This window comes from Canis lupus, chromosome 19 (assembly GCF_048164855.1).
Source record: "Canis lupus baileyi chromosome 19, mCanLup2.hap1, whole genome shotgun sequence".
Classification (NCBI taxonomy): Eukaryota; Metazoa; Chordata; class Mammalia; order Carnivora; family Canidae; genus Canis; species Canis lupus.
Window position 1 is genome coordinate 40238676 of NC_132856.1, and position 26645 is coordinate 40265320.

Consider the following 26645-nt stretch of genomic DNA (forward strand, 5'->3'; position numbering starts at 1 on the left):
TGAGCAACTATATGCCAATAAATTAGACAATCTGAAACCAATGGATCCATTCCTAGAAACATATAAACTACCAAAACTGAAACAAGAAAAAATGGAGGAGGAGGGGCAAGATGGCGGAAGAGTAGGGTCTCCAAATCACCTGTCTCCACCAAATTACCTAGAAAACCTTCAAATTATCCTGAAAATCTATGAATTCGGCCTGAGAATTAAAGAGAGAACACCTGGAATGCTATAGTGAGAAGAGTTCGCGCTTCTATCAAGGTAGGAAGACGGGGAAAAAGAAATAAAGAAACAAAGGCTTCCAAGGGGGAGGAGCCCCGCGAGGAGCCGGGCTGAGGCCGGGGCGAGTGTCCCCAGGACAGGAGAGCCCCATCCCGGAGAAGCAGGAGCTGCACCAACCTTCCCGGGCGGAAAGGGGCTCCCAGGGAGTTGGAGCAAGACCCAGAAGGGCGAGGATGCCCTCGGGCTCCCGGGGACACTAACAGAGCAACTGCGTGCCCAGGGGAGTGCGCCGAGCTCCCTAAGGGCTGCAGCGCGCATGGCGGGACCCGGCGGGATCTGGAGCAGCTCGGAGGGGCTCGGGCGGCGGCTCCGCGGAGGGGGCTACGCCGCCCAGGGAGCAGCTCGGAGGGGCTCGGGCAGAGGAAGAGGCTCCGTGCGGAGGGGGCTGGGCGGTTCCAGAAGCAGCTCGGGGGGGGGCTCGGGCGGCGGCTCTGCGGAGGGGCTACGCGGCCGGGAGCGCGAATCCAATACCGCAGGCTCTGGAACACCGCGCGCCGGGACACAGCCCAGGATCCGGCCTCCCCCGGGACAGGCAGAGGCCGGGAGGGCCCGGGACAGCAAGGACGCTCCTGCCCCGAGCTGAGCAGATCAGCGGCCCCACCCCGGAGCCTCCAGGCCCTGCAGACCGAGAGCTCCGGAGTTCCTGCCGGAGCTGAATCCAGGTTTCCAGAACTAGCCCCGCCAATAGGGCTGTTGCTTCTGGGGCCTCACGGGGTAAACAACCCCCACTGAGCCCTGCACCAGGCAGGGGCACAGCAGCTCCCCCAACTGCTAAAACCTGAAAATCAGCACGACAGGCCCCTCCCCCAGAAGACCAGCTAGACGGACAACTTCCAGGGGAAGCCAAGGGACTTAAAGTACACAGAATCAGAAGATACTCCCCTGTGGTTCTTTTTTTGTTTTGTTTTGTATTGTTTTGCTTTTTGATTTGTTTCCTTCCCCCACCCCCCTTTTTTCTCCTTTCTTTCTTTTTCTTTCTCTTTTTCTTTTTTTTTTTTTTGTTTTTTTTCTTCCTTTTTTTTCTCTTTCTCTTTTCTTTCCTTCTTTCTCTCCTCTCTTTTTCTCCTTTTCCCAATACAACTTGCTTTTGGCCACTCTGCACTGAGCAAAATGACTAGAAGGAAAACCTCACCTCAAAAGAAAGAATCAGAAACTGTCCTCTCTCCCACAGAGTTACAAAATCTGGATTACAATTCAATATCAGAAAGCCAAGTCAGAAGCACTATTATACAGCCACTGGTGGCTCTAGAAAAAAGCATAAAGGACTCAAGAGACTTCATGACTGCAGAATTTAGAGCTAATCAGGCGGAAATAAAAAATCAATTGAATGAGATGCAATCCAAACTAGAAGTCCTAACGACGAGGGTTAACGAGGTGGAAGAATGAGTGAGTGACATAGAAGACAAGTTGATAGCAAAGAGGGAAACTGAGGAAAAAAGAGACAAACAATTAAAAGACCATGAAGATAGATTAAGGGAAATAAACGACAGCCTGAGGAAGAAAAACTTACGTTTAATTGGGGTTCCCGAGGGCGCCGAAAGGGCCAGAGGGCCAGAATATGTATTTGAACAAATCATAGCTGAAAACTTTCCTAATCTGGGAAGGGAAACAGGCATTCAGATCCAGGAAATAGAGAGATCCCCACCTAAAATCAATAAAACCCGTTCAACACCTCGACATTTAATAGTGAAGCTTGCAAATTCCAAAGATAAAGAGAAGATACTTAAAGCAGCAAGAGACAAGAAATCCCTGACTTTTATGGGGAGGAGTATTAGGGTAACAGCAGACCTCTCCACAGAGACCTGGCAAGCCAGAAAGGGCTGGCAGGATATATTCAGGGTCCTAAATGAGAAGAACATGCAACCAAGAATACTTTATCCAGCAAGGCTCTCATTCAAAATGGAAGGAGAGATAAAGAGCTTCCAAGACAGGCAGGAACTGAAAGAATATGTGACCTCCAAACCAGCTCTGCAAGAAATTTTAAGGGGGACTCTTAAAATTCCCCTTTAAGAAGAAGTTCAGTGGAACATTCCACAAAAACAAGGACTGAATAGATATCATGATGACACTAAACTCATATATCTCAATAGTAACTCTGAATGTGAACGGGCTTAATGACCCTATCAAAAGGCGTAGGGTTTCAGACTGGATAAAAAAAAAACCCGTCTATTTGCTGTCTACAAGAGACTCATTTTAGACAGAAGGACACCTACAGCCTGAAAATAAAAGGTTGGAGAACCATTTACCATTCGAATGGTCCTCAAAAGAAAGCAGGGGTAGCCATCCTTATATCAGATAAACTAAAATTTACCCCGAAGACTGTAGTGAGAGATGAAGAGGGACACTATATCATACTTAAAGGATCTATTCAACAAGAGGACTTAACAATCCTCAATATATATGCCCCAAATGTGGGAGCTGCCAAATATATAAATCAATTATTAACCAAAGCGAAGAAATACTTAGATAATAATACACTTATACTTGGTGACTTCAATCTAGCTCTTTCTATACTCGATAGGTCTTCTAAGCACAACATCTCCAAAGAAACGAGAGCTTTAAATGATACACTGGACCAGATGGATTTCACAGATATCTACAGAACCTTACATCCAAACTCAACTAAATACACATTCTTCTCAAGTGCACATGGACCTTTCTCCAGAATAGACCACATATTGGGTCACAAATCGGCTCTGAACCAATACCAAAAGATTGGGATCGTCCCCTGCACATCCTCAGACCATAATGCCTTGAAATTAGAACTAAATCACAAGAAGAAGTTTGGAAGGATTTCAAACACGTGGAGGTTAAGGACCATCCTGCTAAAAGATGAAAGGGTCAACCAGGAAATTAAGGAAGAATTAAAAAGATTCATGGAAACTAATGAGAATGAAGATACAACCGTTCAAAATCTTTGGGATGCAGCAAAAGCAGTCCTAATGGGGAAATACATCGCAATACAAGCATCCATTCAAAAACTGGAAAGAACTCAAATACAAAAGCTAACCTTACACATAAAGGAGCTAGAGAAAAAGCAGCAAATAGATCCTACACTCAGCAGAAGAGAGTTAATTAAGATTCGAGCAGAACTCAACGAAATCAAGACCAGAAGAACTGTGGAACAGATCAACAGAACCAGGAGTTGGTTCTTTGAAAGAATTAATAAGATAGATAAACCATTAGCCAGCCTTATTAAAAAGAAGAGAGAGAAGACTCAAATTAATAAAATCATGAATGAGAAAGGAGAGATCACTACCAACATCAAGGAAATACAAACGATTTTAAAAACATATTATGAACAGCTATACACCAATAAATTAGGCAATCTAAAAGAAATGGATGCATTCCTGGAGAGCCACAAACTACCAAAACTGGAACAGGAAGAAATAGAAAACCTGAACAGGCCAATAACCAGGGAGGAAATTGAAGCAGTCATCAAAAACCTCCCAAGACACAAGAATCCAGGGCCAGATGGCTTCCCAGGGGAATTTTATCAAACGTTTAAAGAAGAAACCATACCTATTCTCCTAAAGCTGTTTGGAAAGATAGAAAGAGATGGAGTACTTCCAAATTCGTTCTATGAGGCCAGCATCACTTTAATTCCAAAACCAGACAAAGACCTCACCAAAAAGGAGAATTACAGACCAATATCCCTGATGAACATGGATGCAAAAATTCTCAACAAGATATGAGCCAATAGGATCCAACAGTACATTAAGAAAATTATTCACCATGACCAAGTAGGATTTATCCCTGGGACACAAGGCTGGTTCAACACCCGTAAAACAATCAATGTGATTCATCATATCAGCAAGAGAAAAACCAAGAACCATATGATCCTCTCATTAGATGCAGAGAAAGCATTTGACAAAGTACAGCATCCATTTCTGATCAAAACTCTTCAGAGTGTAGGGATAGAGGGAACATTCCTCAACATCTCAAAAGCCATCTATGAAAAGCCCACAGCAAATATCATTCTCAATGGGGAAGCACTGGGAGCCTTTCCCCTAAAATCAGGAACAAGACAGGGATGTCCACTCTCACCACTGCTATTCAACACAGTACTGGAAGTCCTAGCCTCAGCAATCAGACAACAAAAAGACATTAAAGGCATTCAAATTGGCAAAGAAGAAGTCAAACTCTCCCTCTTCGCCGATGACATGATATTCTACATAGAAAACCCAAATGTCTCCACCCCAAGATTGCTAGCACTCATACAGCAATTCGGTAGCGTGGCAGGATACAAAATCAATGCCCAGAAATCAGTGGCATTTCTATACACTAACAATGAGACTGAAGAAAGAGAAATTAAGGAGTCAATCCCATTTACAATTGCACCCAAAAGCATAAGATACCTAGGAATAAACCTAACCAAAGATGTAAAGGATCTATACCCTCAAAACTATAGAACACTTCTGAAAGAAATTGAGGAAGACACAAAGAGATGGAAAAATATTCCATGCTCATGGATTGGCAGAATTAATATTGTGAAAATGTCAATGTTACCCAGGGCAATATACACGTTTAATGCAATCCCTATCAAAATACCATGGACTTTCTTCAGAGAGTTAGAACAAATTATTTTAATATTTGTATGGAATCAGAAAAGACCCCGAATAGCCAGCGGAATTTTAAAAAAGAAAACCGTATCTGGGGGCATCACAATGCCAGATTTCAGGTTGTACTACAAACCTGTGGTCATCAAGACAGTGTGGTACTGGCACAAAAACAGACACATAGATCAGTGGAACAGAATAGAGAACCCAGAAGTGGACCCTGAACTTTATGGTCAACTAATATTCGGTAAAGGAGGAAAGACTATCCATTGGAAGAAAGACAGTCTCTTCAATAAATGGTGCTGGGAAAATTGGACATCCACATGCAGAAGAATGAAACTAGACCACTCTCTTTCACCATACACAAAGATAAACTCAAAATGGATGAAAGATCTAAATGTGAGACAAGATTCCATCAAAATCCTAGAGAAGAACACAGGCAACACCCTTTTTGAACTCGGCCACAGTAACTTCTTGCAAGATACATCCACAAAGGCAAAAGAAACAAAAGCAAAAATGAACTATTGGGACTTCATCAAGATAAGAAGCTTTTGCACAGCAAAGGATACAGTCAACAAAACTAAAAGACAACCTACAGAATGGGAGAAGATATTTGCAAATGACATATCAGATAAAGGGCTAGTTTCCAAGATCTATAAAGAACTTATTAAACTCAACACCAAAGAAACAAACAATCCAATCATGAAATGGGCAAAAGACATGAAGAGAAATCTCACAGAGGAAGACATAGACATGGCCAACACGCACATGAGAAAATGCTCTGCATCACTTGCCATCAGGGAAATACAAATCAAAACCACAATGAGATACCACCTCATACCAGTGAGAATGGGGCAAATTAACAAGGCAGGAAACAACAAATGTTGGAGAGGATGCGGAGAAAAGGGAACCCTCTTACACTGTTGGAGGGAATGTGAACTGGTGCAGCCACTCTGGAAAACTGTGTGGAGGTTCCTCAAAGAGTTAAAAATAGACCTGCCCTATGACCCAGCAATTGCACTGTTGGGGATTTACCCCAAAGATACAAATGCAATGAAACGCCGGGACACCTGCACCCCGATGTTTATAGCAGCAATGGCCACGATAGCCAAACTGTGGAAGGAGCCTCGGTGTCCAACGAAAGAGGAATGGATAAAGAAGATGTGGTTTATGTATACAATGGAATATTACTCAGCTATTAGAAATGACAAATACCCACCATTTGCTTCAACGTGGATGGAACTGGAGGGTATTATGCTGAGTGAAGTAAGTCAGTCGGAGAAGGACAAACATTATATGTTCTCATTCATTTGGGGAATATAAATAATAGTGAAAGGGAATATAAGGGAAGGGAGAAGAAATGTGTGGGAAATATCAGAAAGGGAGACAGAACGTAAAGACTGCTAACTCTGGGAAACGAACTAGGGGTGGTAGAAGGGGAGGAGGGCAGGGGGTGGGAGTGAATGGGTGACGGGCACTGGGGGTTATTCTGTATGTTAGTAAATTGAACACCAATAAAAAATAAATTAAAAAAATAGAAAAAGAAAAAATGGAAAACCTGAACAGACCAATAACCAGCAAGGAAATTGAAGCAGTAATCAAAAACCTCCCAACAAACAAGAGTCCAGAGCCAGATGGTCTCCCACCAGAATTCTACCAAACACTTAAAGAAGAAATAATACCTATTCTACTGAAGCTGTTTCAAAAAATAGAAATGGATGGAAAACTTCCAAACTCGTTCTGAGGCCAGCATCATTACCTTGACCCCAAAACCAAAGACTTCATCACAAAGGAGAATCACAGACCAGTATCACTGATGAACATGGATGTCAAAATACTCATCAAGAGACTAGCCAGTAGGATCCAATAGTACATTAACAGGATTATTCACCATGACCAAGTGGGATTCATTCCTGGCTGCAAGGGTGGATCAACATTTGCAAATCAATTGTGATAGATCACATTAAGAAAAGAAATGACAAGAACCACATGATCTTCTCAATTGATGTAGAAAAAGCATCTGACAAAATACAGCATCCTTTCTTGATTAAAAACTCTCCACAGTGTAGAGATAGAGGGAACATATCTCAATATCATAAAATCTATATATGAAAAGCCCACAGCCAATATTATTCTCAGTGGGGGAAAACAGATCTTTTTCCCTAAGATCAGAAATACAACATGGATATCTACTCTCACCACTGTTGTTCAACATAGTACTAGAAGTCCTAGCCTCAATAATCAGACAACAAAAAGAAAGAAAGGCATTCAAACTGGCAAAGTAGTAGTCAAACTCTCACTCTTTGCAGATGACATGATATTGTATGTGAAAAACCCTAAAGACTCCATCCAAAAATTGCCAGAACTCATATAGGAATTCAGCAATGTGGCAGGATACAAAATAAATGCACAGAAGTCAGTTGCATTTCTATATACTAACAATGAGATTGAAGAAAAAGAAATTAAGGAATTAATCCCATTTATAATTGCACCAAAAACCATACGATACCTAGAATAAACCAAAGCGGTACCTTTACCTCTGTACTCTAAAAACCATAGAACACTTATGAAAAAAATTGAGAAAGATGCAAAGAAATGGAAAAACATTCCATCCTAATAGACTGGGAGAACAAATCCTGTTAAAATGTCTATGCTACCCAGAACAATCCACACATTCAATACAATCCCTATCAAAATACCACTGACATTGTTCACAGAGCTGGAACAAATAATCCTAAAATTTGTATGGAACCAAAATAGAAGAGGAATGTTGAAAAAGAAAACCAAAGCTGGGGTACCAGAATTCCAGACTTCAACCTCTATTACAAAACTGTGATCATCAAGACAGCATGTACTGGCACAAAAACAGACATACAGATAAATGAAACAAAATGGAGAACCCAGATATGGACCCTCAACTCTACGGTCAACTAATCTTTGACAAAGCAAGAAAGAACATCCAATGGAAAAGAGAGTTTCTTCAACAAATGGTGTTGGGAAAACTAGATAGCCACATGCAGAAAAATGAAACTGGACCATTTTCTTATACACAAAAATTCAAAACAGAGGAAAGACCTAAATGTAAGACAAGAATCCATCAAAATCCTAGAGGAGAACACAGGCAGCAACCCCTTTGACCTTGGCCATAGCCACTTCTTTTAGACACATTTCTAAAGGCAAGGGAAACAAAAACAAAAATGAACTACTGGGAAAATACATGTAGTATATTCTCCTATTCAATTCAAAGTTTGGCTGGATTTTGATAAAAATTCTAGGTTATAAATCATTTTCCATCAACATTTTGAAGACATCACTCCGCTGTCTCCCACAGTTAAAGTCCAGTCCTTTGTATACACCATGCTCTTTTCTATCTCTGAGTGATAGCTGAATCTTCTTGGTCTCAATACTCTGAAATTTCACAATGATATGGCTCTATTTTCATCCATTTGTGTTAGGTATTTGCTGGGTCCTTTCAATATGAAAAGCCATGTCCTCCCATTCCGGAAAATTTTCCTGAATTATTTCATAGCCAATTTCTTTCCCTCAGTTTCTTTCCTCTATGTTTTTCTGAATCTCCACCAACTGATGTCCTCTTAAAGCCGACTTTGCATTGTCCTATCTTCTCTAATCTTCTATGACTTGTATTTTTTTTATTTTCCAACCCTTCTACTGAGATTTTCCATTCCTGCTATCATGTTTTTTAATTTCCAAGAACTCCTCTCTGTTGTCTAATGTTCCTTTTTAATAGTATCCTGTTCTAGTTTCATGAATGCAATGTCTTCTTTTATCTCTGAGGAAATCATTCACAAGGCTTGTTTTCTAAGTTTTCTCCAACCTATGTAGTCTCCTTCCCATGAGTTTCTTTTTCTTTTCTTTCTTCTTTTTTTGGAGGAAAGGAGAAGAGCCATTGTTCATATTAAAGGCATCCTCAAATACCTGGTATCATTGGTTGTCTGCTCATATTTAAAAGAAAGGAAATCAAAAGTATATTATAAGCTCTAAATGCATGGGTGAATGAATCTTGCTGACCTTATGATTCACTGTTTAGAGATCTCACTACCATTTGTTGTGAAAACCCTGATATCAGAGTATCAACTGGGGTCTAGTCAGGAGACAAAAACCAATCTTTCAAACAAAAAAAATGTATTATTAAAAAACCATTAATAGGTAAAAGATGGTAAATGACTAAAATATAAACGAGAACTCTAAGATATAACCAAGGTAGCAACTATGAAAAGATATTGCCATCTTTACAGCTAAGAGAAAAGTAAACAAGAAACACAGCTTAGTAACTTACAGAACAGGTCTCAAAAAGCGAAGATACTGATCTTTGATGAAATGGTGGGCCACCGCAGAAACATGCTATTCTGCTACAGTGGTAATTGCTGGAGGCCACTCACCAAAACCAAGACTGCTACTTGCCATGAAGAATAGTGTAGAGACCAACTGCCTGAAGAGCAGTTAACTACAGGGATAAAATAAAAACAGGAAGAACCAAGTCCGTTCATCACCCAAGCAAGTAGTCTCCCTACAGTACCTCTTTATTGGCAAAATCTAACAAATATTCAGCTGGCAAAGAAGAAATGTGGTTTGCAGAGTCTCCAGCTTTAGCATCACAAAAAAAGGGCTAAGAAGGGCAGGTTCAGAATTCAGAGACAATAAGTCAATAACTGGCACAATCAATATTTCTAAGTCCCTCATCTTGCCCTACCTATTCAGACTGTCCCCAAAGAGTCTTCTAATCTTTTGTTTTGGAAGGTAAAGGTCTGACTTCCAGTATTTCCAGAGCCAGGTGGGAGATGAAGGCTAGAAGTTTCTGTATTCAGTATGCACATTGTCACAATCCCCAGTTTTCAATACAAAGCCTATCTCCTATGGAACTGTGAAGTCTCCCAACCCACATATGCTCTATTTATCCTCTAACAAAAATAAACCTCAAAACTTCTACCAGGATGGGGCACCTGGGTGGCTCACTTAATTAAGTGACTGACTTTGGTTTCAGCTCAGGTCATAATCTCAGGGTCATGAGATCAAGCCCCGTGTTGGGCTTTGTACTTAATACTGAGTCTGCTTTGGGCTCTCTCTCCCTCTCCCTTTGCGCCTCTCTCTCTCAAATAAATAAACAAACAAACAAACTACCTTGTACCAGGATAAGAGAGGAGCTGCCACCAAATGAAATGAAGGGAGAAGAAGAGCTATATAATTTCATGCTCATTTCCAAAATTCCTGTCTTTCAATTCCTGTCTTTTAAGGATCTGCAGTATAAAGAAGGTTGGTTCCCAGCTTTTTTCTACTACATGCCTGGGATTCAGTTACCTTTGGTGGGTAAAACCATAGTTTCCACTCTTCCAATGCCTTGCCAACTTTGCCTATTCTTGTGGGTGCACTGCAATTTTAAACCTCTATACTTTCATTCTGTAGTATTTCAGAAAAAAGTAAAATCAAATACGAATATTCAATACTCCATCATAACCCAAAAGTTCCCAAACATTCTTTCAATATGGTAGCAAATTTTCATCCTTTTGGGAGTTTGTAAAATTATTTTGAGGGGCATTCCAAATAATTTTTGAAAAAAAAAAGCTCAATATTACTAGAATTAATTATATAATCTACCATTGTGACTTCTCTAAACATAACATTCATCTAGATGTATATGCCGTAACATTTATTTTTACACTGTTTGTAAATTTATGGTCACATTTAATAATAAATGAAAGAATGATTAAAAAGAATTTTTAAAAGGCAGGCAATTTTTAAAAGAATTTTAAAAGTCTTTTAAAAAGACCTGGGGTGCCTGGGTGGTGCAATCAGTTAAGCATCCATCCAACTCTCTTGGTTTCAGCTCAGGTCATGACCTCATGGTCCTGAGATCAACCCCCACAGTGGGCTCCATGCTCAGTGTAGAGTCTGCTTGTGACTCCCTCTCTCCCTCTCCCTCAACTCTTCCACACCACACTCTCTAATAAGTAAAAATAAATATTTAAAAAAAAATGAATACCTGACAGAGGTCACCTGGGTGGCTCAGTTGAATATCTACCTTCTACTTAGGTGGTGACCCTGGGGTCCTGGGATTGAGCCCCATGTCAGCAGGGAGCCTGCCTCTCCCTCTCCCTCTGCCCTTCCCCCCCTGCTCATGCTCACATACTCTCTCTCTCTCTCTCTCTCTCTCAGATAAATAAATAAAACCTTTAAAAAAAAAAGACCTGGCACAAAAAGGGATAAAGATGGTATACAAAGACGCATGATCTGTTCTCAGTCCTAGTAGCAGCACCCAAAGTGTAATAGAAAAATTGAGAGGAATACCATCCAGCATATCTGAACATACCTGTGCTTTTCCTGCGAGAAGCCCAAACTTCACCTATCAGCCTAAAATGTCTATGGAAAAAATAGCTATTTTGAATATCTTACAGAGCGGAACGTAAGGCATCACAAAGTCATGCTGTTATAAATCATCCACAACAGAACTAGAAGTAGAACCCTGGTCTCCCAAGATCCATTCCATTTATCCTATTCACAAAACCAATGGTGTATCCTGATGAAGGTATACTAGGAAACAGCAGTGAATAGGTAGGAAATGAGAGTACAAAGAGAAGAGAGAACAGTTTAAGATGCCTGGGCCACTCATCAAAGGTCTCATGAGACTTAGATTATCAGCATCATTCTGAACCCCTGACAAATCTGATTTCAAGTATAAATACAAAACTACAAAAAAAATTTACAATCCTCCTCTGCACCACAAACCCAAAGGAGGCAAACACATCTCTATTTAAACTTCAAATCCTGAGGCTTCTTTTTTATAACCCAAAATATATTAGTAACTTAACAAACTCTCATACAATACTCCACAAATGAAAACCTTCCTAACTTCTATTGTTCAAATGTCCAAAAACAGAAAGCCTCATAAACACACCTGTTAAGTGTTTATTTGTTCACTTATGAAAGTAACCTATTTCAAATAGTAACCTTTACTATTTGAAAGTAAAGAAACAGCAAGCCCTACACAACTCAATAGACTTTAGAAGTGAATCTCAAGAAATAGTTTTTCCAAAACTAGAGTCTCAATGAGTTCCAAATAGCTTACTCAGAGCAGACAAGCAGAATCCTTTCTGCCACATACTACCTATCTTCTCTTCACTCTCATAAGGTTCAGTTTCCTCAAATAAATATGGAGGCAGTAATGTTTCACAGGTCACATTAAGTATTAGCTGAAATAATGAATGTATAATATCTACCACTATTGCCCAGAACATGGTAGAGAGCAAATGATTATTATGAAACTCTTAATTACTTTTAAACATTAACTTAAGTTGCAAACATAATTAAAAATCTTCCAAAGGCATTTAAAAGTAATAGTTAAGAGTTCAGAGTTATATTATATAAACGTACACTAAGTACCGTGATTTGAAATTCTGTGACAAATACATAAATCATACATAAATCATTTCTTAAAGTGAACAGAAATAGTCTTTATAGTCACAAGGAGACTTATCAGAAAGATGCAAATTTTCTTATCCATAAAATTTCTTTAAAACTTAAAGTTTTTATTTTTTTCAAGTTTTTATTTAAATTCTAGTTAACAGGTTCAGTTGGATCCTGGCGGCAGCTGCAGCGGCTCTCATCTCTTCTGACCCGTTTTGCTATCTCCCTTTCACTTCCGGAAACATGGCCTCTGGCGTGGCGGTTTCTGATGCTGTCAGAAGTGTTCAATGACATGAAGGTGCGTAAGTCTTCAACACCAGAGGAGGTGAAGAAGCGCAAGAAGGCAGTTCTTTTCTGCCTGAGCGAGGACAAGAAGAACATCATCCTCGAGGAGGGCAAGGAGATCCTGGTAGGTGACGTGGGCCAGACTGTAGACGACCCCTACACCACCTTTGTCAAGATGCTACCAGACAAGGACTGCCACTATGCCCTCTATGATGCAACCTATGAGAGCAAGAAGGAGGACCTGGTGTTTATCTTCTGGGCACCTGAGTCTGCACCCCTTAAGAGCAAAATGATTTATGTCAGCTCCAAGGATGCCATCAAGAAAAAGCTGACCGGGATCAAGCATGAGTTACAAGCAAACTGCTACAAGGAGGTCAAGGACCGCTGCACCCTGGCAGAGAAACTGGGGGGGGCAGTGCCATCATCTCTCTGGAGGGCAAGCCTTTGTGAGCCCCCTCCAGCCCCCTGCCTGGAGCATCTGGCAGCCCCAGACCTGCCCATGGGGGTTGCAGGCTGCCCCCTTCCTGCCAGACCAGAGGGGCTGGGGGGATCCCAGCAGGGGGAGGGCAATCTCTTCACCCCAGTTGCCAAACAGCCCCCTCACCCTCTGGACCTTCCTCCTCCCTCTATCCCTGACGGTTCTGGCTTTCCCAAACCATTTTTGATCTTCTGATTCCTTTTGGGTTGAAGCAGACCAAGTTCCCCCCAGGCACCCCAGTTTGGGGGGGGGGCTGTATTATTTTTTAACGACGCCCCAGCTCCTCACCTGTTTCTCCCTTTTCCCATGCTGCCAACTTTTTTTTTTAATTTTTATTTATTTATGATAGTCACAGAGAGAGAGAGAGAGAGAGAGAGAGAGAGAGGCAGAGACATAGAGGGAGAAGCAGGCTCCATGCACCAGGAGCCCGATGTGGGATTCGATCCCGGGTCTCCAGGATCGCGCCCTGGGCCAAAGGCAGGCGCTAAACCGCTGCGCCACCCAGGGATCCCGCTGCCAACTTCTAACCGCAATAGTGACTCTGTGCTTGTCTGTTTAGTTCTGTTTATAAATGGAATGTTGTGGAGATGACCCTTCCTTGCGCCACCTGGTTCCCCTCCCCTTTTCCCCTGTCTTGGCACTCATGGAAACAGGACCAGTAAGGGACCTTCAATTAAAAAAAACCAACAACACACACTAAATAAATAAATAAATAAATAAATAAATAAATAAATAAATAAATAAATAAAATAAATTCTAGTTAACATATAATGTAATTTTGGTTTCAGAAGTAGAATTTAGTGATTTAATATTTACATATAATATCCAGAGCTCATCACAAGTGCCCTCTTTAATACCCATCACCATTTACCCCATTCCCCTGCCCACCTCCCCTCCAGCAACCCTCAGTTTGTTCTCTATAGTTAAGAATCTCTTATGATTTGCCTCCTTCTTTTTTTTCCTTCTTTCCCCTTTGTTCTTTGTTTTGTTTCTTAAATTCCACATTTGAGTGAAACTTTCTCTGACTTATTTCTCTTAGCATTATATTCTCTAACTCCATCCGCATCATTACAAATGGCAAGATTTCATTCTTTTTGATGGCTGAGTAATATTTGATTTTATACAGATATCACATCTTTATTCATCAGTTGATGGACATTTGGGCTCTTCCCATATTTTGGCTATTGTTGATAATGTTGCTATAAACATTGGGGTGCATGTGCCCCTTCAAATAAGTGTATTTGTATCCTTTGGGTAAATACCTAGTAGTGCAATTGCTGGGTCATAGGTAGTTCTGTTTTTGTTTTGTTTTGTTTTTAAAAGATAAACATTTTATTTCAATAGCTTCACCAAAAATGTTATTCCTCCTTTTTGTTTTTGTCTTTTTTTTTTCAAAGATTGTATTTATTTATTCATGAGAGACACACAGAGAGAGGCAGAGACATAGGCAGACGGAGAAGCAGGGAGCCTGATGTGGGACTCAATCCCAGGATCCCAGGATCATGACCTGAGCCGAAGGCAGATGCTCAACTGCTGAGCTCCCCAGGTGTCCGGTAGTTCTGTTTTTAACTTTTTGAGGAACCTCCATATTTTCCAAAATGGCTACACCAGTTGGCATTCCCACCAACAATTTAAGAGGATTTACATTTCTCCACATCCTCACCAACATCTTTTATTTCCTGACTTGCTAATTTTAGCCATTCTGATGAGTGTGAGGTAGCATCTCAGTATAGTTTTGATTTGTATTTCCCTAATGATGAGTGATGCTGAACATCTTTTCATGTGTCTTTTAGTCTTCTGTATATCTTCTTTGGAAAAATGTCTATTTGTGTCCATTTCTTTTTTTTTTTTTTTTAATTTTTTTTTTTTTTTTTTTATGATAGTCACAGAGAGAGAGAGAGAGGCAGAGACACAGGCAGAGGGAGAAGCAGGCTCCATGCACCGGGAGCCCGACGTGGGATTCGATCCCGGGTCTCCAGGATCGCGCCCTGGGCCAAAGACAGGCGCTAAACCGCTGCGCCACCCAGGGATCCCAATTTGTGTCCATTTCTTAACTGGATTATTTATTTTGGGGAGTGTTGAGTGTGTTATGTGGACAGCAACATGTAGAAGAATGAAACTGGACCACTTTCTTATACCATACACAAAATAAATTCAAAATGGATGAAAGACTTAAATGTGAGACAAGAAGCCATCAAAATCCTAGATGAGAACACAGGCAGCAACCTCTCTGACCTAGGCCTAGCAACTTCTTACTAGACACATCTCTGGAGGCAAGGGAAACAAAAGCAAAAATGAACTGTTAGAACTTCATCATTCTGCACAGTGTAGGAAACAATCAACAAAACTAAAAGGCAACCTACGGAATGGGCAAAGATATTTGCAAATGACATTATAGATAAAGGGTTAGTATTTAAAAGCTTAAGTTTTTAAATGCCATTAGAAAGTGGAAGCAAATACTAATCCAAAAAAGTACAATAGAAACTAATAAAGATGGTACCTAAACTTGGAGTCTCTTTATTTATTACATAATTTTTCAACAATACCTTCTTTCATTTCTATATATATAGATATAGATATAGATATAGATATAGATATATATAGATATATATATATCAAAGTTTACACTGGTTTGCAGATGCTGATACTGACTCTTAGTCTGAATATTATAGAAAGGCAAGATAAGAAAAGGAAAACCAGGGGCAGCCCAGGTGGCTCAGCAGTTTAGCGCCGCCTTCAGTCCAGGCATGATCCTGGAGACCCGGGATGGAGTTCCACGTTGGGCTCCCTGCACGGAGCCTGCTTCTCCCTCTGCCTATGTCTGTCTGTCTGTCTGTCTCTCTATCCCTCATGAATAAATAAAATCTTTAAAAAAAAAAAAAAAAGAAAAGGGGGATCCCTGGGTGGCACAGCAGTTTAGCGCCTGCCTTTGGCCCAGGGCACGATCCTGGAGACCCGGGATCGAATCCCACGTCAGGCTCCTGGTGTATGGAGCCTGCTTCTCCCTCTGCCTATGTCTCTGCCTCTCTCTCTCTCTGTGTGTGTGACTATCATAAATAAATAAAAAATAAAAAATAAAAAAAAGGAAATGGGTGATAAGTTTTAAAAAAAAAAGAAAAGGAAAACCAAATATTAAGCAAATGAAAAGTTGATACAAAATAGTCTTACTGGTTGGAATATGCATGAATCAAAAATTAGAAGAGGAAATCAGGAGATTTCTAGATGACTTATACTGGCTCACCTTGCCTATTCACTGATAGATTCACCTTGAGCAACATGAATACTGAATTAATTATTTCTTTTCTCCCTCTGCAAACAAAATAACTATTGTACATTTGGATTCATTCTAATCACAGAGAAACTAAAGAATTAATAAATATTTACATTACTTAGATCCCTTGGAATAAAAGATTATTTTTAAACTTTTTTTACAAGTTGCTTTTTCACACTTTAAAAAAGAAACCTGTTATTAAATATATATTATATATATATTATCGTATCTATAATATAATTTAAGAAAAAAATCAGATGTACACTCTCCAGCTTGGTAGTGGAAATTTTCTTACAGAAAAGCCAGCATCAACTTTAGGACTAAGGACAGCACAGGAATAGGCAGATAAGTCAAATCAGACTAAGACAATAAGAAAGGGGACAGAAGACAGAAATGTTCAAAGTAAAATGGAAGAAGGAATTGAGTAAGAAACCCATAGTAGGAATACCTACAAGACCCAAAGTCAAAGCACCCTATGGATCATGAATCTAGACAGTAAAACAAGGTATGAATAAGATGGCTTTGGAGAGCTATACGGGTAACAAATCAGCAAACAGACACAATGGGGATAAGTGACATGAGTCTTCCAGCACAAAGCATATGTCATAAGCAATAAATACTATCTCGGGAAGTATTCTCTAAGGAAGCCAGAGAATTTTACTACACACTGTCATTTATAAACATGAGCCCAGCAAGTGAATTTAAGTGGAATTCCTGGCTTGGAGGGAATGTAATAAAGACAGAGTACCTGCTTGAATTGGCTCTTGAAACAATTAGAATCTGGTATTATTTATGACAGGGAAAATGATGTTAACTAACCAACCAAAATCAAGTCTGAGGCCACCTGACTGCTCTCACAAAATAACTTCTAAATCAAAATTCTAAATTTAAATTCTAAGCCAAAACACAATGAGGTATTACCTCACATCTGTTAGGATCACTATCATCAAAAATACAAGAGATAACAAATGCTGACAAGGATGTAGAGAAAAGGAAACCCTGGTGCACTGTTAATGGAAATGTAAATTGGTACAGCTACTACAGAAAACAGTATGGAAGTTCCTCAAAAACTTAAAACTAGATTCTTTTTTCCATTGTTCATTGTAGCATTATTCACAACAGCTAAGACAAAGAAACCTAAGTGTCTATCAGTGGATGAATGGATAAAGAAAAGGTGATATGGGGATCCCTGGGTGGCGCAGCGGTTTGGCGCCTGCCTTTGGCCCAGGGCGCGATCCTGGAGACCCGGGATCGAATCCCACATCAGGCTCCCGGTGCATGGAGCCTGCTTCTCCCTCTGCCTGTGTCTCTGCCTCTCTCTCTCTCTCTCTCTGTGACTATCATAAATAAATAAAAATTAAAAAAAAAAAAAAAAAAGAAAAGGTGATGTGTGTGTGTGTATTTTATTTATTTATTTAAATTATATACTTGTTAAATATATATGTCAAATATTAATTCTAGAAACCAAATAGTAATACAAGATACAGTGATAATATACTATATATGTATCAGCCATGAATTAATCATAGTAATAAAAACAAATACTAGGGATCCCTGGGTGGCGCAGCGGTTTAGCGCCTGCCTTTGGCCCAGGGCGCAATCCTGGAGACCCAGGATCGAATCCCACATCGGGCTCCCGGTGCATGGAGCCTGCTTCTCCCTCTGCCTGTGTCTCTGCCTCTCTTGCTCTCTCTGTGTGACTATCATAAATAAATAAAAATTAAAAAAAAAAAATACTAATTTAACTAACAGGATGATAAGTATATTGGAAGAATGTAAGAAGCATGTTTGTATATGTTTGGGATGGGAAAGGAGAACAGGGCTAAAATCTTATCTTCCACTGCAGAGTAAATACATAAGAATAAAATGGAAAAAATTAGGGGCGTCTGGGTGGCTCAGTCGGCTAAACATCTGCTTCTGGCTCAGGTCATGACCCCAGGACCCTGGGATTGAGCCATGCATGCATCAGACTTCCTGCTCTATGGGAAGTCTGCTTCTCCCTCTCTCTGACCCTCCCCACTGCTTGTGCTCTTGCTTTGTCTCTCTCAAATAAATAATCTTTTTTAAAAATTTGAAAAAATTAAGAAATAGAAATATAAACAAGTTATTTTTCATGTTGTTTTCTTTATTATTTTATTGCCTTTTTTTTTTTTACATTTTTCCAGCTTTACTGAGCTGTAATTAACATATAACTGTGTAAGTTTAAGGTGTACAACATTACACCTTTGATACACTTTGATTTGATACACATATATACTGGAAAATTATTACCTCCATAGAGCAGCTAGCTAACCCTTCCATCAAGTTACATAATTAGCATTTCCTTTTGTAGCGATGTTTGAGATCTACTCTTAGCAACTTTAAAATATATATTACAGAATTATTAACTGTAATCATCATGCTATATGTTAGATCCCAAAATTTATTTTCTTTGGTAGACATTTAGGATGTTATCAATTTTTTGCTCCTACACACAATGCTGTAGGTGTCTTCATATGCACATTTGCAGAAGTTTCTCCAGACTAATACATTCAAATATTTCCTACCATGGCCTAGATTTAGAAATAGATTTTGTATCATAATCCCATACACATGAAATTGAAGCAAATCTCACAAAGAAAAAAATCTATGATGCTACATGCAATTATGCCACCTACCAATTGACTACCCCTCAGGACCAATCTACCCTTGTCTATCCTGCTTTTTAATTCTGGAATTAAGTTCTATGATGGTTAATCCTATGTGTTACTCTGGCTGCACTACCTGCGTGCCCAGACACTGTTAAATATTATTCTGGGTGTGTATATGAGAGTTTCTGGATCATATTGACATTTTTTATTGGTAAACTGAGTAATAAAACAGACTGTCTTCCCCAATATGAGTGAGGCTCATCTCATCCAATTTACTGAAGGCTTGAATACTACAAATAGGTGGAATAAGAGAGATTTCACTTTCTTTGCCCGTTTTCAAGCTAGGACACTGGCCTCCTCCTGCCTTCAGGTTTGTACTCCAACTGAAACTTACACCATCAGCTCTCCTGGTTCTCAGGCCTTCTGACTCTGACTAGAACATTGGTTCACTTAAGTCTGTAGCCTGCCAACTCTAGATCCTGGGACTTCTTAGCCTCTATAACCATACAAACCAATTCCTTGTAATAAATTTATACATATGCTTATATATCTCCTACTGGTTTTTCTGGCAATCCTAGACTAATATAGAGCCTATCAACATTTCTTCTTTGCAAACTCACCCACATTAGGCTTTGTCAATAGAGTACTCATGTGACACGGCAAGCCCATAGCAGAAAGGAGTTTCCCTTCTTGGTTCCAGTGCACTCTTTTATTGTCAGCACCCTAGCCAGATGACCGGCATGTTGGAGGCCCAGCAGTGCTTATCTCAGCCACCTCCACAGACAAGCTATGGCTCTTAGGCTCTGGCATCTGAGGAACTGCACTTATGGACCAGCTCTGGCTCACTCATACCATTCCATAAGTTTTACTGCTACCCAGCAGGTTGTTGCTATTGGCCAGCTCTAACCCATGCCCTCTGGCAAGTTTCTTGACCACTGACAGGCCACATGTTCCTATGGCAGCCATGGCCTTTCCAAAAGGATCTGAATCTTTGCCTTGAGACAGGAGAGTGTTCTTTTAAATTAATTCCTTGCTTACTGACTTTTCCTCAGTAGTCACTGACTTTGGCACCTGTTACTTCTATAAATTTTTAATGTTTTTTTACCCCTTTTAGTAATTACTTTTTACCAGTTAACATTTATATTAAATATTCCCTATTCAAATTATTACTGTAAATAGATCATAACTGATATAGCAAAATATTCCTGATATTTTTTATTAATGTTGATAGTGAGCACTAAATGAAATTTGTAATCCACTAATGATTTGATGAGGATAGCTTTAAAAACACTTCTTTAAGGTATACACTTAGCCATTTAAATGCTAAATCATAGGATATGCACATCTAACATCACAAGATATCCCCATTATCCTCCATATAAGAATTCCCACTGAAAAATATCTGGGTCAACATCTGGATAGATCAGACTAATTTTATTCTCAAACTAGTATGTATAGACTTGTTCATCACTCTGATTGTAGCTTGCTATTCTTTGTTGACAAGACTGAGCATTTCTATGGAGTCCATAGTCATATTTTTGTTCATTTTTCTATTCACTTGTTATTTATTAGCATTGGTTTACATGAGTTCTTTTATATTATCCTTGTCATTTATATCGCAAAAAATTCCAGTTTGTAACTTGGTTTTTCATTAATCCATTTCATTGATGCATAATTTACATACAATATCATGCACAGACTGTGAATGTACCATTCTATAAGCTTTAACAAGTGTAATACACACATAACCCAGATTTCATCAAGACACGGAACTCTTCAATCATCCTGAAAGTTCCTTCATGCCTCTTTCCAGTCAATACTCTCCTAGGCAACCACTATTCTATCATCACAGATTTATAGTATTGCTTGTTCTTGAATTTCATATAAGTTGAATCATAGAGAATGTAATTTTTCATATCTGGTTCATTTGTTCAATGTATTTTTAGATATAACCATGTTGTTGCATCTTTATACTTCTCATAAAATTTACCAAGTCCTTTTATTTTTTAAATTTTTTACTGGTATGTAACATTCATAAATGTGAAAATCATTAGTCTACAGCTAAGTAAACTTGCAAAGAATATACAACTGTATGTCCACCACTCAGATAAGTAAAATAATAGCAGCATCCCAAATGCCACTCCTGTCTCTTTCAGTCATTAACATGCACACACTCTTAAATTGAAAGTGATACAGAAAGGAAAATGGATTGCTACTACAAATAACAATATCACAGATATAACTGTAGCAAAAGAAGCCAGATATAAGGGTGGTTATTTCAATATTCCGACAAATATCACCAGCTATATTAGTTTTACCTGATTCAGTACTTTATGTGTACAGGACCATAACGGCACGAACACTTACATCTGACTTCAATCAAGAGTGTATCTGTGAAACTGTGGAAGGAGCCTTGGTGTCCATCGAAAGATGAATGGATAAAGAAGATGTGGTTTATGTATACAATGGAATATTACTCAGCCATTAGAAACGACAAATACCCACCATTTGCTTCAACGTGGATGGAACTGGAGGGTATTATGCTGAGTGAAGTCAATCGGAGGAGGACAAAAATTATATGGTCTCATTCATTTGGGGAATATAAAAAATAGTGAAAGGGAGTAAAGGGGAAAGGAGAAAAAGTAAGTGGGAAATATCAGAAAGGGAGACAGAACATGAAAGACTCCTAACTCTGGGAAACAAACTAGGGGTGGTGGAAGGGGAGGTGGGCGGGGGGTGGGGGTGACTAGGTGGTGGGCACTGAGGTGGGCACTTGACAAGATGAGTACTGGGTGTTATTCTGTATGTTGACAAATTGAACACCAATAAAAAATAAATTTATTGAAAAAAAAAGAGTGTATCTGTGAGACTCATCTGTAATGCTGTACGTAATAATTCATTCACTTCCTTTTTGTGTCACATTCAATTGTATGAATATACCATCCTGCTGTTGATGAACATATATTTTTTCCAGGTTGGTTTGCAACAATTATGAATAAAGTGATCACTAACATCTTATACATGTATTTTGCTGTTGGATTTATACCTATGAATAGATATGTTAGATCATCAGGTATATGTACATTCAATTTTAGTTAATAATGCCAAATACTTTTCCAAACTGGTTACCCCATTTCCTCTCCCACCAGCAGTGTATGAAAGTAACAGTTGTTCTACACCTTACCAGCAGTTTAGTATTGCCAAAGTTTTGAATTTTAGTCATTCCAGTGGCTGTGTTGTGGTATCTCATTGTGGTTTTAATTTGTATTTCCCTGCTGAATGAAATTAAATACCTTTCCAAACTTTTTTTTTTAAGATTTTATTTATTTATTCATGAGAAACACAGAGAGAGAGAGGCAGAGACACAGGCAGAGGGAGAAGCAGGCTCTCCAAGGGAGCCGGATAAGGGACTCCATCCCCCGACCCAGGATCACGGCCTGAGCCAAAGGCAGACCTCAACCGCTGAGCCACCCAGGTGTCCCATCACCTTTCCAAATGTTTATGAGCCACTGGAATATGTTTTGTGAGGAGCCTAATCAAGCCTTCTGCTCGTTTCTATTGGAATATCTTATTTTTGATTTGTAATAGTTTAGATACTTTAAATACAAGTCCTTTGTGAAACATCTCTCTCGCCGTGACTTGCCTTTTTTCTCTCCTTCATGATGTCTTTTGAAAAGCAAAATTGAAAAGGTCAAGAAGAGTATTTTCCTATATCTCCTTCAAGGTACATTATGGTTTTACATTTCACATTTAGGTCTACCATCCATCTTAAAATGGTGTTTGGGACAAATGCTATGAGGTAGAGATCACAATTCATTGCTTTCAATATTGACACAATAACACTTACTGAATGTGCTATCATTTTTTATTCCAGGTGGTCCCGTATCATCTCTTGCAAAGGATATCATTTCCCCAGTGCACTGCAACTTTCACTTTTTTCATGTATCACTGATGATGATATACATGATGGTATGTTTCTGGCCCCTCTATTCTGTTTCATTTATTCTGTCTTTGCCCCAAAACCACAATGTCTTCATTTATAATAAGTCTTCATATCTGGTTGTATAAACCTTTCACTTTCTTGCCTTCTTCATGATTGTGTTGGCTATTTGTTACCTTTTGCATTTTCAAACGAATGATGGAATCGGCTGTTCAATATCCATAGGAAAAAAAAGAAAAAACCTGATGGATTTTGTTGGGATTGTATTAAACAAAGATCAATCTGGGAAGAACTGACATCTTTATGACAGTAAGTCTGTCAATCTAAATATGGTATATGTTTCCACTTATTTAGATTTTCCTTAATTTCTATCAACAATGTTTTTGTAGCTTTTAATGTAGATGTCTTGCATTTTTTATTAGATTTACTTCTAGGCATTTGATGTTTGTGATACTATATAAATAACCTTATTTCTTTAATTCTTTTTCTAGTACTTAGTTGCAAATAGATATAAAATAATGTATATTTAATATATTGATATTGTACCCATCATATTTTTAAGTTCCCATATTTATCCCCAGAGTTTTTTTAACAGAAACTATTGGATGTTCATATACACAATCATGTACAAATGATAGTTTCAATCTTATCTCTCCATTCTTTACGTATCTTATTTTTCTTACCACACTAGCTGGTACTGCCAGTATAATGTTCAACATATACAATGATACCAAGTCTCCTTGTCTCATTTTCAGATCTCAATGAGAAATCTTTCAATATTTTATAAATGAATAATGGTATTTGCTATAGACTTTTTATTAGACATCCTTTACCAGATTAAGAAAAATCCCTTCTATTATTTTGCCTAGAGATTTTATCATGAAAGGGTACTGATTTATATTTGTTTTAAGAAAATGTTAAATGACTGCTGCACAAGAGCTCCCTTTCCAGAAAAGTGCACTCCCAAATTTACATATTCCTGGGTCATGGTAGGTTATACTTACTTCCATATCCACCTTAACAGTAGGCAACTGGATCAGAGCTCCATTTACATGGCATTGTCTCCCCTATCCCCATGCTCATATAGCAACATTTCCATTCTGTTATGTAATTTTTATACATTTATTTTTTTATTGGTGTTCAATTTGCCAACATATAGAATAACACTCAGAGCTCATCCCGTCAAGTGTCCACCTCAGTGCCCGTCACCCAGTCACCCCCACACACCCCCACCTCCCCTTCCACCACCCCTAGTTCATTTCCAGAGTTAGGAGTCTTTCATGTTCTGTCTCCCTTTCTGATACCTCCCACTCATTTTTTTCTCCTTTCCCCTTTATTCCCTTTCACTATTTTTTATATTGCCCAAATGAATGAGACCATATAATTTTTGTCCTTCTCCGACTGACTTATTTCACTCAGCATAATACCCTCCAGTTCCATCCACGTTGAAGCAAATGGTGGGTATTTGTCGTTTCTAATGGCTGAGTAATATTCCATTGTATACATAAACCACATCTTCTTTATCCATTCATCTTTGGCCACAGTAACTTCTTACAAGATACATCCATTCTGTTATATAATTTGAGATGGCTTCTAGTCCTGCTGAACTGCCAGCCTAGGCTGCCCAGATACCCATGGTATCAATTTTGGTTTTGTCAATACTCTGATTTTATGTGATTTCTCCCTAACTTAATTTTTCCTATGTATCTTGTTGATCTGAGTGCATGATTTTTTTTTAAAGATTTATTTATTTTAGAGATGGAGAGAGAGTGAAGGGGAGGGGCAAAGAGTGAGGGAGAAAGAATCTTAAGTAGATTCTGTGCTGAGCCCAGAGCCCAACACAGGGATCAATCCCACAACCCTGAGATCACAACCTGAGCTGAGTCCAATAGTCAGATGCTTAACCAACTGCGCCACCCAGGTGCCCCTGAGTGCATGATTTTGAAAAATGTTACATTTTTATGTTATGTTTATGTTACATTGTTATGTCAATAATACATAGATGTTATGGCAGAAATAACTATATACATCACAGAAGAGGCTAATAGTCAAGCCAAACTTCATTTGAGCATATTTACTGCCTTGTTTTAATTATAACCGATCACATCCAGTCAAACAGAAACACACAAATGAACTAATTACAATTCAATTCTATTCAAATGCAGCTAAGCATGGGTGGAAGATTATTTGATTATAAAATTAATCATTTAACATAGTATGTAAAAATTACGTTCTGAGGGCCAACATTGAGTTATTTAATTGTTGCTATTAGATTAGAACCAAAATAGCCTACATTTATGATAAACATAGATTAGGAAGGATTTTATAACAATATATCATAATGTGGTCAATTATGCTTTCAAAATGATTGTTTATAATCTAAGATTACACAATAAATGTATATAATACTACCCAAAATTATCACTAATTGTGTACTATATAGGTCCATACTTACCTTCACATTTTTCAAGAATCTGAACTGTTTCTCCTATTTCTAAGACCAACCCTTGAGGGACAGATCCTCGAAAGCTGCATATCACTAGGAAAACAAAGGTAAACACACCAATTAGCATTTTTAAATACTGAGACAAGGTCAGTGTCACAGAAAATAATTACTAATTTTTCTTAAATACATACTTTCCCTTCTTCACTAATTCATCTTTCAAATACATAAGCTCCCTTCAATTCAGTCTATATTTTGAATAGTAATATAAAGTAGCTCAGTATATTGAAGGACATTTTAGCAAAATTACCCCATACCACACATGTGTATAAAAATGCTTCTGTAAGCAGAGTCTTTCTTTCCCTCAGCATAACTTGTGTTCACCTGTCCTTTTGGGGCAAATATGCTTCAATTATTTTTTTTTCCTATGTACATATATATATAGATTTATTTATAAAACCGGCCCCCCACCCCTGTTTCAATTATTTAAAAAGAAATTAACACTGGAGGCTTCTTATCTAATATAAACAGTTTTATATTATATTTGATTATGATTATAAAGATGATTATACTTTGAGAAACAAAGTCCCCATAATAAAAATATAAACAAAAATTTTTGCATCCATGTTCATCAGGGATATTGGTCTGTAATCCACGAAGGCAAAAGAAACAAAAGCAAAAATGAACTATTGGGACTTCATCAAGATAAGAAGCTTTTGCACAGCAAAGGATACAGTCAACAAAACTAAAAGACAGCCTACAGAATGGGAGAAGATATTTGCAAATGACATATCAGATAAAGAGCTAGTTTCCAAGATCTATAAAGAACTTATTAAACTCAACACCAAAGAAACAAACAATCCAATCATGAAATGGGCAAAAGACATGAAGAGAAATCTCACAGAGGAAGACATAGACATGGCCAACACGCACATGAGAAAATGCTCTGCATCACTTGCCATCAGGGAAATACAAATCAAAACCACAATGAGATACCACCTCATACCAGTGAGAATGGGGAAAATTAACAAGGCAGGAAACAACAAATGTTGGAGAGGATGCGGAGAAAAGGGAACCCTCTTACACTGTTGGAGGGAATGTGAACTGGTGCAGCCACTCTGGAAAACTGTGTGGAGGTTCCTCAAAGAGTTAAAAATAGACCTGCCCTACGACCCAGCAATTGCACTGTTGGGGATTTACCCCAAAGATACAAATGCAATGAAACGCCGGGACACCTGCACCCCGATGTTTATAGCAGCAATGGCCACGATAGCCAAACTGTGGAAGGAGCCTCGGTGTCCAACGAAAGAGGAATGGATAAAGAAGATGTGGTTTATA

At 38.8% G+C, this 26645-nt stretch overlaps 1 protein-coding gene and 1 pseudogene across 12 annotated transcripts in view; one reads left to right on the forward strand and one right to left on the reverse strand.

Annotated features, from left to right (window-relative positions):
- The window catches only part of DOCK3 (dedicator of cytokinesis 3), a 502472-nt gene that overhangs the window by 398772 nt on the left and 77055 nt on the right, over positions 1-26645 (reverse strand). For 11 of the 12 annotated variants that reach the window (XM_072786067.1, XM_072786064.1, XM_072786059.1 and 8 more), the window contains one exon: positions 25320-25403. In XM_072786067.1, the coding sequence (XP_072642168.1) occupies positions 25320-25403 (84 nt within the window). Of the gene's footprint in view, positions 1-25319; positions 25404-26645 lie in introns of those variants that run through there. The other variant, XM_072786063.1, reaches the window with a different exon arrangement.
- Positions 12489-13136, forward strand: LOC140610247 (cofilin-1 pseudogene; annotated as a pseudogene).